The following is a 15786-nucleotide window of genomic DNA, read 5'->3' on the forward strand; positions in this document are numbered from 1 at the left end:
AGCCGAGAGCCCTGCGACGCGCTGGGCAGAGCGGAGGCGGCGCAGCCCGGAGCTCTTCCTGGAGGGAATTATCCGGAAAAACACCATTTCCGCCGCTCGGTTTTGCAAATTCCCTGTGTTGACAAAGCGGCAACTTACTCCGTTCGCAGTGTTTCCCAGCGAATCCCGGCTCACAGAAGCAGGAGCCAGTGACTGGATCGCAGCTCCCGTCGCTGTTGTTGCAGACACACGTGTTTGCGCAGCGCTGGCCCCAGCTGCCACTCCTGCAGGCTGCGACAAAAAACAGTATTTACATTAAGAATCAACTCTGAGCTCAGCTAATGGATTATTTTACATCTAAATGAGAGGACAGAAAAGATGCAAAATGGCCCCTTAAGATACAGGCGCTCTGGACCAGACTGTCAGCTGCAGCATGGGGCACAAATCAATGGAAATAAATACGATTTTTGCTGATTTACTACAGCTGGAAGTAGGGGTCTGTAGGCAGACATTATGCCATCCACATAAAAATAATTATTCATGTCAATCCATATCAATCAATCCAGAGTCACCAACGCATGCTTTCATGGAAATAAAATATCAGCTGTTGACTCACTGAGTAAAAATGTGCATAACCAGAGTAGTGACTGGGTAAAAACAAGATGGATTTGTGAGCATCCTCCATATTTTCCCCAAAATACCGGGAAATACAACATGGACACCAGCAGCGAAATCTCACATTCTTTGTTAAAGCAATGTACTGCTTTTGTTCTAAAAATCACGTAACACTGACATGATTATGACAATGTATCACAGCATCTCCTCCTTCTCTTAGAAGAATAAAGTGCCAATTAGGGCAACAGAAACCTGGTTTTGGAGTTGAGCATTTGTTTCATGCCCAGTCTACAACAGTTGGAAGAACTGAGACATCTCTGCAAAACAACTTTTCTTATATCTTATCCTGAATGGAAATAAAAGCTTTTCTTTGCCATGGTCTCTTAATTCTTTTGACAGCCTAGGGCATTATTGAAAGCCACCTAAATGGCTCTATACGTTACCAACTGGGTTGATTTTTTAAATATGCATATTGCCAGAAACTTCAGATTTTCCCAGAGTTTTCTCCAGTACCAATCCTGAGAAGCCAGGTCCAAAAGTTACTGCTGTCAACACTGGCAATTAATTTATATGATTTTATATGTTTAAGACTAAGTTTAGAAAGAGGTTTGTTTTCAGTTGACTTTTTGCAAAAGGGATCATAAAGAATCAAGCAGAAAATATGTGAAAGAGGAAAAGGAAAGAATCAAGCAGGATGGCTTAACATTTATATGGTGCTATTCAAGAAGGACAAATCTGCACTCTTACACAGCCATCAATACCGAGAGCAATGCTAAAGTCAACAAAAGGATGCTCTGCTCTTCCAGGGAACAGAATTTCTCCCAGCATTTATATTCACAAGTAAAGAAGTGACCTTAAGACCCACAACTGGACATGCCACTCACTTGTTGAAAAAATCTCCCCTAAACAAAATGAAAAAATGAGAATTAATCTTAGAACTAATCTGCTCTGAAAATGAAAAACAAAACAGTCTGTCAGTCAAAATGCTGACAGGACAGATGGTATTGGGCAAAGAGATCCTTGGTGTTGAAATAAGAGCTTATATCAATACTTTGCGCTTCATCAGCCATCTATTTCAATACTTTGAACCTAGATAATTAAGGATTATAACCACCCAGGCTCTGCAAACCCATAAACACACAATTTCAGAAGCAATAAGATTAGCAAAAGTATATTAAAAAACTGTAATAGACTAAGAACAAACAGAGCTGGGTCTTACATTTGCAGTTATGTCCCTGGGAGAGATACCACGTGCCCTGTGGAGCAAATATGCCTTTGACTTACGGTGTTTGCAGTCATGGCCAGTCCAGCCGGGGGGACATGTACACTCTCCGGTGACGTGGTGACACTCGGCACCGCTGCTACAGCTGCATAACAGCAGGCAATTTTGTCCGTAGTAACCATCGGGGCAGGCTGAAAACAGATGAGCAGACTGCAATTTCACCTGGATAATAACTCAGGCACGGACTGATCTTTTCAAGCAAGACAGCAACAGCTTGCCCCTCAAAACATGCATTAGCTGAATGCAGAAATCAAAATGGCAAAATGAAAGAAACAGCTGTAATTTGTATACGAGGTGTCTGGGACCAAGGCCTGTAAAGCGGGAATAGCTTGAGGGACTCTCAGGTACCTCTGCACATCAGGATCAAACAGTGGAGGAAAAAACCTTTGTCAAAAGTGGTTTTGTGACTAACAAGGAGAAAAAAATATGCCACGACTGAGGTTTTGCACGAAGCAGCGCTGCCTCTGCGAGCCCGTCTACGCCAGCACCACAGCCACACCGAGCATCCTGCAGTGCCCGGAGGCTGGATAAGGAGCCATGTCACGATAGCACGGACCAGTCGCTTGAGCATATTCCCATGGTCTCTGGTGGATCTGCAGAGATAGCACTGATACTACTCCTTCGTCCTCACAACTATTTCAGCTTAAATTATATACAGCAAGGAGTGTTGCTGCAAACATAACCCAAGAGCAGCGCCATATGGGGCGGTTGGTCAGCACCGCTTGCCAAGCAGCCAGCATTACAATGCAAGTATTGTGGCTGTTACACATTGTGTTTGTAAGTATACGTTGCCATATATTAGCTGTAATGATAACATCAATTTAGGATCAAGTTTAGCTTGTCATCTGCATTTATCTGTAATCTCCCTCTGGTAAATCCTGTCAAACACAACCTGGGGAATTCCTGAAGCTGAAGGATAATTTATCTCGGATCGGCGTGTCTAATATAACAAGCATCTCACAAAACAGCAAGAGGGCAGAAATCAAACCGACTCTTTTTTCATGGAGAAGGCTGGTGTGAGGACTTACACACAGAGCAGGATGCCCCGGTGTAGCCGGGGGGACAGTCGCAGGCCCCAGTTTCTCCGTTGCACTGGCCCCCGTTGGCGCAGGGCTCACAGGAGGACTGGCAGTCTGGTCCCCACCGGCCGGCCGGGCAATCTAGGAAAAAAGCACACAAGATGCTCCCAATGCCATTTTCCATTCCGAGGCAGTTACAGATTTCTGCTGTTACCTTGAAGAATTTGAAAATAATAGTAAAACTAAGTGGGATAAAGGATCATTATATTATCTCTACAGACACAGAACACTTTCACGGTAAACACACTCCTGTACTGCAGCACGCAAGAACACATCTAAAGAGAGATCCAAAGGCTCTCTTCCAACTTCCATCACTGTGTGTCTGTTTTCTGGTTTGGTTTCTGATACAGTAACACCAGGAGTATTTGGATATATCTGAACAACTAACTCCTGCTCTCAGTGAAGGAAATCTGCAGAGGACTGCAGCCTGCAGACAGATGCAGGAGGGGAAGATCGCTGTTGTATTTTTGCCGGGCTCGGTGAGGGACAGGATGGTCACCCAGCCCAGGGGAATATGGAGCCCAAGCCTCCGTTCAGCTCCAGCTCCTTCACCAGGCTCCTGCTCTGTGGAGCCGGGAGCCACAGTCCGGGTTCATGTGGGGCAGATGTTCCTCCAGAATGCAACAGCCAGAGCTCTGCAAGTGGTAGAGGAGCATCTTGGTAGTTCAGTGTCACTGAGGCATTCTTCAACCCGCTACTTAATTACCCGCAATAAAGTCCTCCCTTTTCACTTCTTCTTCTGTTTCAGGTCCTTCACTTACTGGTTGCACAATAGTTGTCTTTATCCAAGGCCCTTCCACAGCTCCTGAGACACGTTGTGTGCACACGGCAGCACAGTTCCAAGCTCTGCTCTGGGACTCAGAGCTGCTCCAATGCCCCAATATCTTTGCCTGACTTGTATAAGCCCAGCCCAGCAGACAAATCACTATTATTAATCAGAGCAGAGAGACAGGTCAGAGTAACTGATTCACGCTCCCTCCTTTACAACCAATCCCATGTGGTAGATGTCCTATGTTTTGCACAAAATCTTATCCTTCAGCCATCCTGCAAATTAAACCCATTGCATTGCAGAAGTTTTGCTGAGAAACAGAATAATTGCACTTTGTATTGCCCTGTCAACGCAAGACAGTCACTACCCTTGCCCAACACCAAACACACCTTGCTCACACGTAGCTCCGGTTTTCCCAGCTGGGCAGATACACTGCCCCGTCTTTGTATCGCACGGTGCTTCTCTGCAGCTGCATCTCTGCCCGCAGTTCACCCCAAAGCTCCCTGGTTCACAAGCTGGTAAAAAAAAAAAAAAAAAAAAAAAAAAGACACAATTAGTGAAAAAAAAAAAAGAGCGTTTTGAAGACATTAGGAGACAGCACCAACAGAAATTTTAAACGGAACTATGCTGGTACAAAGTGATCTATGTTATAAGCATCAGTGTCTCAGTGACTGGTGGTCTGTAACTCCAGGGAGCTCTAGAAAATCTGTGTCTGAAGCTTTAAAAGGAACTACAGTTACCTGGACAAATGGCAGTTTTAGTAACTGGCCTCAGCCTTGCACTTCAACCTTTGCAAGCAGAGTGACACAGCAATTGTTGGGCTCTAAATATCAGTTTGGCTTCAGGGAGGAGCTGCCAACTCATATTAACAACAAATGTAGCCTTTAATTTGCAACTTCTATATCTGAATGTAGGTTTCCTGAGTAAGGTTTCCCATCCAAAGTGTGCCTCCCAGGGAATTAGGCAGCGAGTACCTACATAAATGGCATTTTTCTCCATGAAACCCAGGTGGACATGGATGCTCGCAGACTCCTGTCTCACGATCACACAAAACATCAGGAGGACACTTGCACCTCAGTTTGCAACCAGCCCCATAAAAGCCAGGTGTGCACTCTGGAAAATGCAAGTAGACACAGAAAATGTATAAGAAAAAGGAAGGGTTAACAAAACTGAACAAAAGTCAGAAAATAATTTGGCAGAAATTTGCAGAAAATCTATTATAATATACATTTTAGAGGTGCTGATAACAAAGTGTAAGTACTTATTAAACACTTGCATGGACATTTCAAAGAGGTTACTGCTTAAATACAAGCCAGAAACTGAGTGGCAGAATACTTAAGGATATATTCGATTACTGCCATTGCAGAATTACTCTTCTTATCTGTCTATACCTTCTGCTGCTCTATGCCTTGGTACAAAGCCAGTGCTGGGTGAGGGATGCTCTCCCCAGAACTGAGCACATCACCAAGTACGCTAAAGATATTAAATATCATCACTATTATTCTCCAAAACCCCCAAGAACTAGTGTCAGAAACCCGACACATTCCTGCCTGCCCAGATTGGAATCTGAAGGGAGAATCTTTATTGCATTACTCCATTATTGTCTGGAGAGGGCTACTGAGACATGCAAACATGAATGTGGAATACAATTCTCTTTGAACTACTCCCAAAAACTACAAAGAATAAGTTGAATTCAAAGACCTGCAAATCTGAAGGAAAAGTAGCATTACTGAAACTGTTTACAAGTAATCCTGCTGCCACAAAACACAGGTTTTGTCACTTGTTTACTGTCTGCACGGAAAAAGGAAAGAACAAAAGTGAAAACTCCTACAATCTTCCTTATTTATGGTTGTATTAGAATTTGGTTTCTAGATGTCTGTTGTCATCTGATGAGGCTAAAACTCCTGTGTTTTTAAGCTGCATTCCCCTTGATGTCCCTCTAAGCCGTGTGATATCAGGCACTCATGGAGTCTGCCGTATGAAAAACCACAGATGAAATAATTAGTAGAATATGAATACATTAGCAGCAGCAGCGAACAAAGCAAACGGGAGGAAGAATGAGAAATATTGCTCGGACAAAGGAATGAGCAGACATAGGAAATGCAGCTTTCTACGATACCTTTCTGACACTTTTTGCCGTGATAACCAGGCTTGCAGGCGCAGGTCCCGTTCCTCGCGTTGCACTCCAGCGTGTGCTCTTTCACGCACTGACACTCCTCCGAGCAGCCAGCTCCGAAGGCCCACCTGGGACAGGCTGCAGCCAGATGAAAAAGAATCATTAGCTCGGTAATTATGCATGAGTTATTCGAAATCGCACACTGCTGCAGAATGCAACTGCTGCAAAAAACAGAACTGTTCCTTTCACTTTCAGCACATATATCCACATTCCTACAACGGTGCCTATTAAACTGTGGGTGTGTAAAATATAGTTTATACAAATTCTATACTAAGTAATTCATTTCATTTCAAGCAATATGTGGTGAATGCAAAAACCAGAAAAGTTTCAAAGCAAACTTAGTTAAGTTTCTGAATGAAAACATATTTGGATACACTCAAAGACAAAAGCTTCCACGAAAAAAAATATATCACACAACTATTTTTCAATCTTGCATAGATTTTACAAATAAAGCGTGTAAGTGCAAAGAAACTTGACCATCTATTTTGCAACATTTTTGTTTTGATTGTTTTTATTCTCACTTAACATTTCGCCCTCATCCTGCCCCAGCCAGCCCTGCTCCATAGCTCACATTCCAACCAGATGGGCAGCCAATAACTAGTTCCAACCAGACTTTAACCTCACCAACAACCCTAACTTTAACCTGCCCATCCCAGCCCAACCTTACCTATAGTTCTTGCTTTTGTGCATCAGTAAATCTCAGTCCTTATGGCAAAGATTAATTGCTAGAGGAAAAGATTAACGAAGATTCTGGTGCTTCTCAGCATGTGTCAAAAGTCATGTCCTCCTCTTACTCCCAGCTCATTGCAGAACCCAAAGTCTTGCTCGTTTTGAATGCAACGTGGAATCTTTTTCAGACCGTTACATTGTGGATGTGTTAAACAAACAGATCTGAAAAATTATGGGGACTTACTCAGATGGCAGAAGCGGCCGTACAGCCCCGGGTCACACAGGCAGGCTCCGTAGAGGCGGTGGCAATGGCCGTTGTTGGCGCAGTTGCACAGTTTGTTACAATTCTTCCCAAAGAGTCCTTTTGGGCAGCCTTTGGAATGCACAAAGACAACGGGGCATCAGCTCTTAAGGGTTAAAACATGAACATTAAATCAGCTCTTTTAGTTGGCGCTTACAGAAAAGACCACACCGACTTTGTTGCTGAGCTTGGGCTCTGCACAGCCCATATTTACAAGGCACTTGTTTTCTCTCACCTTTTGTCCCACCTATTATTCAAAAATAACCACTGCAGGGCAAGCCACAGGGTTATAGCACGTCTTGCACGAGGGAAACTGTTCCCATTTGAGCCCCTAAGATTTACCAGACACGATTCCATCTAAATTGCAACAAGGGGAAAGCTGTGGCGAGGTTTCAGGATCGCGCTACCCCGGCAAGACGAGGAGAGCCGTACCGTCTTCGCAGAGCTTGCCGTGGACGCCGGGCGGGCAGCGGCACTGCCCCGACACCGCGTCGCAGGAGCCGCCGTTCCGGCACTGGCAAACGCCGGCGCAGCCGCTGCCGAACGTCCCGGGGGAACAAGCTGCGGAGAGAGCAGGGGAGGTGAATGGGCCAAGAAATCCTTTCCTTCTGCTAGAAATGAAGTGAAATAAGACTCCGGTCATCAAAACTGAGCAAGGAGAGTCTCTTTAGTCAGGCGGGCTCTAAATAAAGTCGATATTCTTCTATATAAGGTAATATAGATCCATCTAATATTTCCTAGATAATTTTAAAAGGACATCTGAATTAGCCAAGCTTATTTATGTGAAGAACTATGTGATGTAGCCAAATTCTCCCCTGCCTATGCCCTCCTCCACACAATGCTCAAAAAAAATTGTCTATAAAGTACAAAGCTTAAAAACCAGAGCACAGTTTTGGATATTTGGAGATAAGTATTTTAAACGTTTTTTTTCCCCCCCTAATACTGTTATAAAAACAACGTTGCGTTTTTCTGACATAGTCTCTGAAATTCCCTGGATGATCATGGCAGAAATGGATCCACATCAGCACGGGATTCCTTCCTACAGCCCTCATCACCGCAGCACAAACCAAATGGTGAAATGAAGCTTTGCTCTGCTGTTTGCAGCCTGAGTAAATACAGTTGCTGGAGTCATCTGACTTAACTGACATTTTATCAATGTACATTAAGAAACTTGACATTTCACATCAATTTCCTTTTGGTTTCTTTCGTGCATTACTACAGAAATTTAGTTCCAGTTTTCTCAACTGTTTAGCTTATCCTAACCCCATGAACTATGCTGTATATTGAGAAAGTGAAAGAGTGAAAGCAATTGCATGTAGCTAATTCATACAGATTATACATTGTATTTATCACTGTCAATGCCTGCTTCATTGGAGATTTGGCTTGATAACACAGTCACATTAAAGTTCTTTAAATTCCAGAGGTGACTTCCACCAGATTGCATGCATGGATATCTACTGTAAATATAGACAAAAATATTATTATTTATGAAGTGAACTAAAGAATTTGGATCCCATCTTGAAATTTTTATAATCTATCCTGCACCACTAGAACACCACGAACGGAAGCAAGAATATCCTAACTTGATAGCTTGAACTGTCTTAGGCAGACTAGAAATTATCATTTTAATCCTCTTCATTCCTACTCTCTCAGCTATCCCCAGTGTTTACAAACCAAACCCACGATCAGTCTCCAAAAATAACTATGGGCAGACTGCTGGTTTCAATCATTTGCTGGGGTTTTTTCTGTATTTCTGTCCTTGAGATGATGCCCCCTAAACATTCTTGATGGTGACTAACCTGAAGACTGCTGTTTACCGATGCTAAATAATAATTCTTCGTTGTCTATTTGTCTCATCAGTGGTGGCACAGACTTTCTGAGTACGATGGGCCATCACGCCACACACCACGAGATGGAGAGACCCATCTCAAACACAGAGAGCCAGAGAGACTGTGTGTGAAAGCTCAGACAAGCCACACAAGGTTTGCCGAAATGCGGATGAAGAACGGTGTGTGGTACATAAAGAAATCGCTGCTCTATCTTTCCGGTCAGTTTTGACACATACTTCTGAACAACCTTCTGCCAGGAGGTAGGAATAAGAAGTGTGGAAAGCTATTAAAAGGGCACTGGCCAGTTTGGCAAAAGAATGCTGAAAAATACAATTCCCAATATTGAAAATTAACCATCCCAGGAACATTATGTTAAAAATAGAGAGAATGGTAAGGCAAAGGAAAAAAGAAGAAGAAGAAAAAAATAAACCACCACCACCAACAAAACAAGCCAAACCAAAACCAAACCAAAAAGAAAAGAAAAAAAACCAAAACCACCAACAAAACCCAACCAACCAAACAAACCAGGCCCAAATTTACCGACACAAGGACGGAGAGGGGGAAAAAAAAAAAGGCAATGTGTTGAGATGTTGAGATGCTATAATGGAAAAATCAAGTTTAGCATCTATGTCCACCCAGATTGTCACACCACCTGCCAGGACGGACTTCTGAAAGTCAGCGAGGCAAGTTGTGCAGCAAAGCATGGCAGGAAACCTTGGCACTTCTCAGCAGCAGAGTGAACAGGAATGAACAGCAACACAAATCCTGAGGAAAGGGCACTGGACTGCATTGCACTAGAGGGCAGAGACCCCCGTGTTTGGGGGTTTATGTTGTTTACTGTAGCATCCTTTACAATTTCTATCTAATGTGCCCCATTACAATAAAATTATGATCTGCCTATGAGGCAGCTGTGCTCCTTAGAGAGCTTTACAGACTAAATTACACGTTATTCTTATTTCCTACCCATTTGCAGTGTCACGGCACTAGGGGAAGTCCCCTCCTCTCAAACACACCGTACTCACTTTCATTGCAGATAATGCCTGTCCACCCGGGTGAGCAAACGCAGCCGCTGCGTTCACTGTTACAGCCGCTTCCGTTCAGACAGTCCTCACAGCTCAAGCTGCAGTCATCCCCAAAAGTGTTATCAAGGCAAACTGAAATGAAAAAAAAAAAAATACAGAAGGTCAGGTGAGCGTGCACAGAAAATACTTCCACAAGCTCTTACCTGTCGTTCCAGATGCACAACTGCAAAAAGGAGCCTGCACAATATTGACAGTCTGAAAAAACAGAAAAAAGTATCTGTGCTGTTGCTATTGGTAGTGTTGCAAATATCACTGAGTCATCCCAAAAGGTGGTTCCAAATGGAGATTCCCAAATTTTCCTCCTCAAAGTTTAGAGACTAAAGCTGGCACTTTAGTTGGAATTTTACTCCCTTAAATGCTGTAATTCCCCATCAAACAGCACTTAAAATACTTTTTAAGAGTAAATATTTTGCCTTTAGAAAAAGTGAATTGGCACCTAATGCTTAGTAATATTGCATATAATTTGAAGTATTTCTTGGGAGACAATCTCCTTTTCTCCTTACTAGGCTCTCCTTTTTGTTCTTCTTTTGCAGTGGGTGGATGTTGTGCTATTTAAGCACAGTCAAGCGATATTTTTAACAGCATAGTTTGAATGCTATTCTAGGAAAACAAAGCAATATGGAAAACAAAGCAATATGAAAATGCATTCCTTCCTCACCTTCTCCACCCTCCTTTTCTCCCTTGTACCCAAATACAAGCACACACACGCACCCCCTCTTGTTCTCTCTTTGTGGGGTCTACTGAGAAAGGCATAAAACGTAAAAGTTACTCTCCTCTAAAATACCTCGGTGACAATAAGATCCAAATCCACACGGCCAGTTTATTGCCTTCGAGGCTTTATGGATGTGGCCGGAGGCTTTTTGGAAGGGGATTTTGAATACCACCGGAAAGCGAGCTGGCAGATTCCCGCAGCTAACAGCAAGTCAGCGGGCCGGTTGCTTTCCACCAGCAATTGTCTGTGCGAGGCCAGATTTCCTCTAGGTCACAGCACCCAACTGTTCGTGTTTCTGAAGCTGAACAAATGCCCAGGCTTGCAGGGACATCCAGAATCTCAGTGCTCCCACTTGGAACGGGTTACAAATTCTTACTTCAGGAGAAGAATACAGATTACCATCAAAAACCTCATGTTTCAATATTAAAAAGTGGTTCAAGCTATAGAAAATATTTAATTACTTGCACCAGCATGCTGCTAAAACATAGTTTTTAAATAATATAGATAGCAGCACAAAAATACATCTGAAAGTATAAGGAATAAATTAATATTTGGGAGGTAAACGAACTTGATAAGCCATTAAGCGTTCTATTTCTCTATCATCTTTTCCTACAAACCATAATGTGCTGCAAAGCCTCAGCTTTCGAAAAAGTGCAGGTGCACAGCTATGACTGATAACACCCAAATTTATGTGGCTAAATATAAATAAAACATGAAGAAACTGGTCAATAAATATTTGATTGTGGTTTCCAGGCCGGATAATTTTGCCTGTGGTTATCTCATTTATCAGTTTCCCAATCAGTTATCTGTGTCGCTGAGTCCGGCTGGATGCTATGTGATTTGGGAGGTCTTAAACAGTTTTGTTCGCAAAAAGATGTTAATTTTTTATTAAAGCCAAGACCAGCTCCTGATTTTTGCCTGTAGGGCACAGTCCTCGGATGAGTAATTAGAGCGAAAATCACAGGACATACATAACAAAAATAAGAAATCTCATTCCTCCCTGGTGACCCACCAGCACCTACTGCACTCCAGCAAACACATGGTTTCAACTCATAATACTTGTAGGTGGTGAAGCTTCCACCTTCAGATGGAAAGACCCAACTCTCGTAAAGTACAGGCGGGTGCAAGGCTGCTCTCTAGAAGACACACGGACTTGATTGCTTTGCACCCAACTCCTGTGACCGCGTGTACTCGTGTGCTCTGTTCGCCACCACTTATGCCAAGCCCTTGGCTGGCCTGAGCTCTGCACGGATGGGTCTGTGCTTTTCCTGGGGAATGTGCCCAAAACATCAAAAGGGATCTGAATCTTCAGGGGATTTTTTTCCCCCCCAAACAAGAATGCACATATCTTAAGCAAAAATACTTGCAATTAATATAAAAGGGCTTGTAAACACGCACACATCCCCAAACCCTCTTTGCTAGCTCTAGGAGAAAGGGAGCGTTTCCCAAGGGTTTGTTCTCAGTAGAAGAGCTTTGGTGGGTTTCGTGCATTGCAATAACCCACGCAATCCTCTCGTCCCCAAGATGAACAGGATCTCTCTGTTTGTTCCCTCTGGGTTGTTGTGCAGACACCCTGTTTTTCCAAGCAGCCTCCCAATCCTTTCTTGCTGAGCTGCTCTCTTTTCCCACACCTCCCTCCACATCCATCCCTGCCGTGACCGGGGAGCCTCCCTGTTCCCCAAATGTGTCCCAGTTGGGATGGGACATGTGGCAATGCCCCCTCCCTGCTGGTGTGAAGGACAGGCAGAAAGCAGGATTGGTGCTCACCCCTCCTCTGCTCCTCCTGATGCCTTCAGCCCAGCCAACCTCAGCATCACCCTCACTCCAAATCCTCTTTCCGAGACCATTCCCCCCATTTGCTGCGATGAATAAGAGTTGTTCGTTCACTCACCGACCCTGTGCACCAGGCTGAGCTCTCCTCGCGGGTCTTCGTCATCGTAGAGGGCACCGAGCGCGTAGTGCAGGAGCTGGGGGGGATCTCTGAACTGCAGCCCCGGAGCCCCCGCGAACCCCACTGCATCCTCTGCATCCTCCCCACCTAGGGCTGACACATATCAACCATCAGGATGCGGCCCTGAGGCTTCCTCTGCAACACTTTCCTCTCATTTATGTCTTCTTTTGGTAGATTTTCCAGCTAGAGCCCTGTGCATTCTGCACAGCGGTCACAGTCGATTCATTTTCTCATCTGTATTTATAAACAGAGTTTCTGCCATCCAAAAGAGAGAAAAGGGTGGAGGAAAAAAAAAAAAAAGTCTTTCCCTTTCCTTTCTTCTGGAAATAAACTCTGGTCCTGGAGAGTCCAAAAAAAATTAAAAGGGGAGTTTGATTTTCCTTGCTTGAAGTTCGAGATTATTTTTAGTTAATGAAGGCCATTACTCTAGCTCATTTTGGAGATGACAAATATAGAGTGAGGCTGGCTGTCCAATTTGTTTTCAGAATAAATGAAAATTTGAGCCTTAAAATGATGGGAAATCAGTTGGCTTTCTTTTTGGAGTTGGTTAAAATACCAAACTCTTCCCAAAAATTTAGCAGGTACTAAACTTGGTTATAAAATTAAGTTGCTAGGCTAAGCTATGTACTGGTTACACTGGCAGAAATCCAGAATCACAGCACTGACTTCACTGGAAAACTTGTCTTGGTTTACCAAAGCAGAATCTGGCTACTTTTTGCCACAGGATGTTAAAACTTCATCAAATAGTGCAAGAAAACTGCTAAAACAGTACTTATTTCTAAACCACAAGGTTTAGGTTTTCAAACATGCCCAGAGGATGTAAGTGTTTGTCTCCCATAAATCTTTGGCAAATCCCATTACTTGAGAATGAACTTGGGATCCACATATTCCACATGGCTTTACCCTGGCCACAATCAGAGATGGTTCAAGTTGGGCTCCCGAAATCCCAGGATCTGCAAAACATCTCACTTGTTTTCAAATTTTAAATTAGTGAGAAATACTTTAATGGCCTTCACAATGTAAAAATAACTTACCGATGCAGGACCGTCTGTTAACACCAAGCCTGTAACCCTCCTTACATGCACATTCGTATGAACCCAGAGAATTAACACAGAAATGATCGCAGCTGCCATTATCAAGACGACATTCATCCACATCTAGAAAAAACAGATACAAATGCTGATTAGGTGCAAGTACCTCTGCTTGGAGAGTGCACTCTGTGCTCAGCTGCACCAGAAATATTATTGTGCACAGAAGAAAAGCTGATTTTCTTAGTACTTTCTCACTAGTATTCGAGATATCAAATCATTTCAGGGCAACATGGAATAGATTATTTCACCAGTGGTTCTGTCTCAGGTGAAAACAGCTGCTTTGAAAGCTGTTAAGCTCAGTTGATCCTTTGGTGATTTTGAGGGCTCTACTTTTGTGGGAGTAGTTTTTAACATGCCTCAATATTTTGTCCATGGAGAGAGAAGGAAAAGTTCCTCTCTGCTGGCTCACCTCCCACAGCTCCGCTTCTCTGTGCAGGATGCTGGGTTATTACTGCATTCCAGTCTCACAAAGGGAAATTACACATTTGTGAAACCTTATCAGCAAAGCCGGCATACGGTCACCGATTCTCTTATCAGGGAAATGCCCGCAAAGCCCTGGGATGAGCTTTAACAGCATTTCTTCTTCCCGCTGTTGTGCTTAGTTAGGCCAAACGGTGGGTATCAAAGCACTCACCGTCGCAGGCGCAGCCGTCGGCGTTGGGCTGGAACCCCGCCTTGCAGGCACACTCGTACCCCCCCGCGTAGTTGATGCAGAATTGGGAGCAGCAGGACTCTCCCGTCGCGCACTCGTCCAGCTCTGCGAGGAAGGGGCAGCTCGGTCAGCCCTTTTGCTCGTTTTTGCTCGGTAGCTTCTGCGCTTTTCAACGCAGGCGTTTGTCTCCTCTCCCTTCACCCACATCAAACACTCTGAATCCTGACAGCCGCTGTCGTCTTCCTTCTCCCACAGCACCCAATATCCTCCATGTCCAGGGAGAAGCATCTTTTCTGCAAGTCTTAGCCGCCACAAGGTGATTCACAAAACAGACAACAACCAGGTCTCACCAGCTCACAAATACCTATTGAAGGTATCCAGCCCGGAGAAGAAAAGGCTCTGGGCAGACCCTATTTTGGCCTTTCAGTACTTAAAAGAAACGTATAAGAAGGATGAGGACAGGCTTTTTGGAAGGGCATGTTATGACAGGACACGTGGTGATGGTTTTAAACTAGAAGAAGGAGATTCAGGTTAGACACGAGTTACAAATTTTTTACAACGAGGGTGGTAAAACCCTGTCCCAGGTTGGCCAGAGAGGTGGTGGATGCCCCATCCCTGGAGACATCTCAGACCAGGCTGGACGGGGCTCTGAGCAACCTGAGCTGGTGCAGATGTCCCTGCTCATTCCAGCGGGGGCACTGGATGAGCTTTGAAGGTCCCTTCCAACCCAAACTGTTCTATGATTCTATGATTTAACAGTAATCTACATTTAACCATTTGGAGTTTTTCACATTCGACCTTATTTGGTGCAAACTAACAGTGAAACAACTCTCTGATCCAACAACGCATTGCTGGACATCAGCAGCCTGCAAGGTGCAATTGTAGTTTTTGATAACTCATTGTCCATTGCCTTATCCTGCCCTGTGTCCATCCTGAAATTGGTATCGTTGTCACCACTGTTCTGGTGATTAGATATGAGAATCAAGCTGTTATCTTTTCACTGCAGGCTTTCAGCTGATCTCAGCCCTTGCAACCTGCTGAGGGGGTTGGTGGCCATCCAAGGGCCACCTTGTCAGTGCTGAGTCTGCAAAACATGTTTGAATGTTACCCAGATGAGCAGCCGGAGATGGGAAAGGTCAGTGTCTCAATTAACCTTGGAAGGAGTATCAACATTATTAGGAAACACCGACAGGAGAAAGAGGAGGAAGCAAACATAATTAATCAATCGAGGTTAGGAGGTCAGCCTGAAAATTATTAATGCAGCTTATTTGAACGTGGAGTGTTCTCCAGAAGTGTCAGAAGCCGAGCTCCTCTGCAGTGCATCAGATGATGCCTTGCCCTAGGGTCTAGCAACAGTCCCTTGTTGGTGTAGGAATGCGAAACGTGCATCCAACAAAAAGGAGATTTTTTGCTGTTAAGAGCAGCTTTTCATGTCCTCAGCCTTGCCAAAGCCTTCCCCTGTGCTCTCCCTTCCCTCGCTGTGGCCAGAGTAACCGCTGCCCTCTGAAATCTCCATCAGCAGGTGCCTGGGCCGGGGAGCGGGCAGGAGGCAGCTCTGCCTCCCCTCATCGTACACAAACGGGACTGCACGACCCATCC

At 44.2% G+C, this 15786-nt stretch overlaps 1 protein-coding gene across 2 annotated transcripts in view; it reads right to left on the bottom strand.

The window, feature by feature from the left end:
• LOC135991580 (multiple epidermal growth factor-like domains protein 6) overlaps positions 1-15786 on the bottom strand; it is a 199209-nt gene that overhangs the window by 38940 nt on the left and 144483 nt on the right. For both annotated transcript variants that reach the window (XR_010606529.1, XM_065640310.1), the window contains exons 11-22: positions 14170-14292; positions 13479-13601; positions 12385-12537; positions 9722-9853; positions 7303-7431; positions 6814-6942; positions 5844-5978; positions 4703-4837; positions 4114-4239; positions 2905-3036; positions 1879-2007; positions 139-270 (exon numbers count right to left, since the gene is read on the bottom strand). Coding sequence is in view for 1 of the 2 variants with exons in the window: in XM_065640310.1 (XP_065496382.1) it covers positions 139-270; positions 1879-2007; positions 2905-3036; positions 4114-4239; positions 4703-4837; positions 5844-5978; positions 6814-6942; positions 7303-7431; positions 9722-9853; positions 12385-12537; positions 13479-13601; positions 14170-14292 (1578 nt within the window). In the remaining variant the exon portion in view is untranslated. The remainder of the gene's footprint in view (positions 1-138; positions 271-1878; positions 2008-2904; positions 3037-4113; positions 4240-4702; positions 4838-5843; positions 5979-6813; positions 6943-7302; positions 7432-9721; positions 9854-12384; positions 12538-13478; positions 13602-14169; positions 14293-15786) is intronic.

This window comes from Caloenas nicobarica, chromosome 8 (genome assembly GCF_036013445.1).
Source record: "Caloenas nicobarica isolate bCalNic1 chromosome 8, bCalNic1.hap1, whole genome shotgun sequence".
Lineage (NCBI taxonomy): Eukaryota > Metazoa > Chordata > Aves > Columbiformes > Columbidae > Caloenas > Caloenas nicobarica.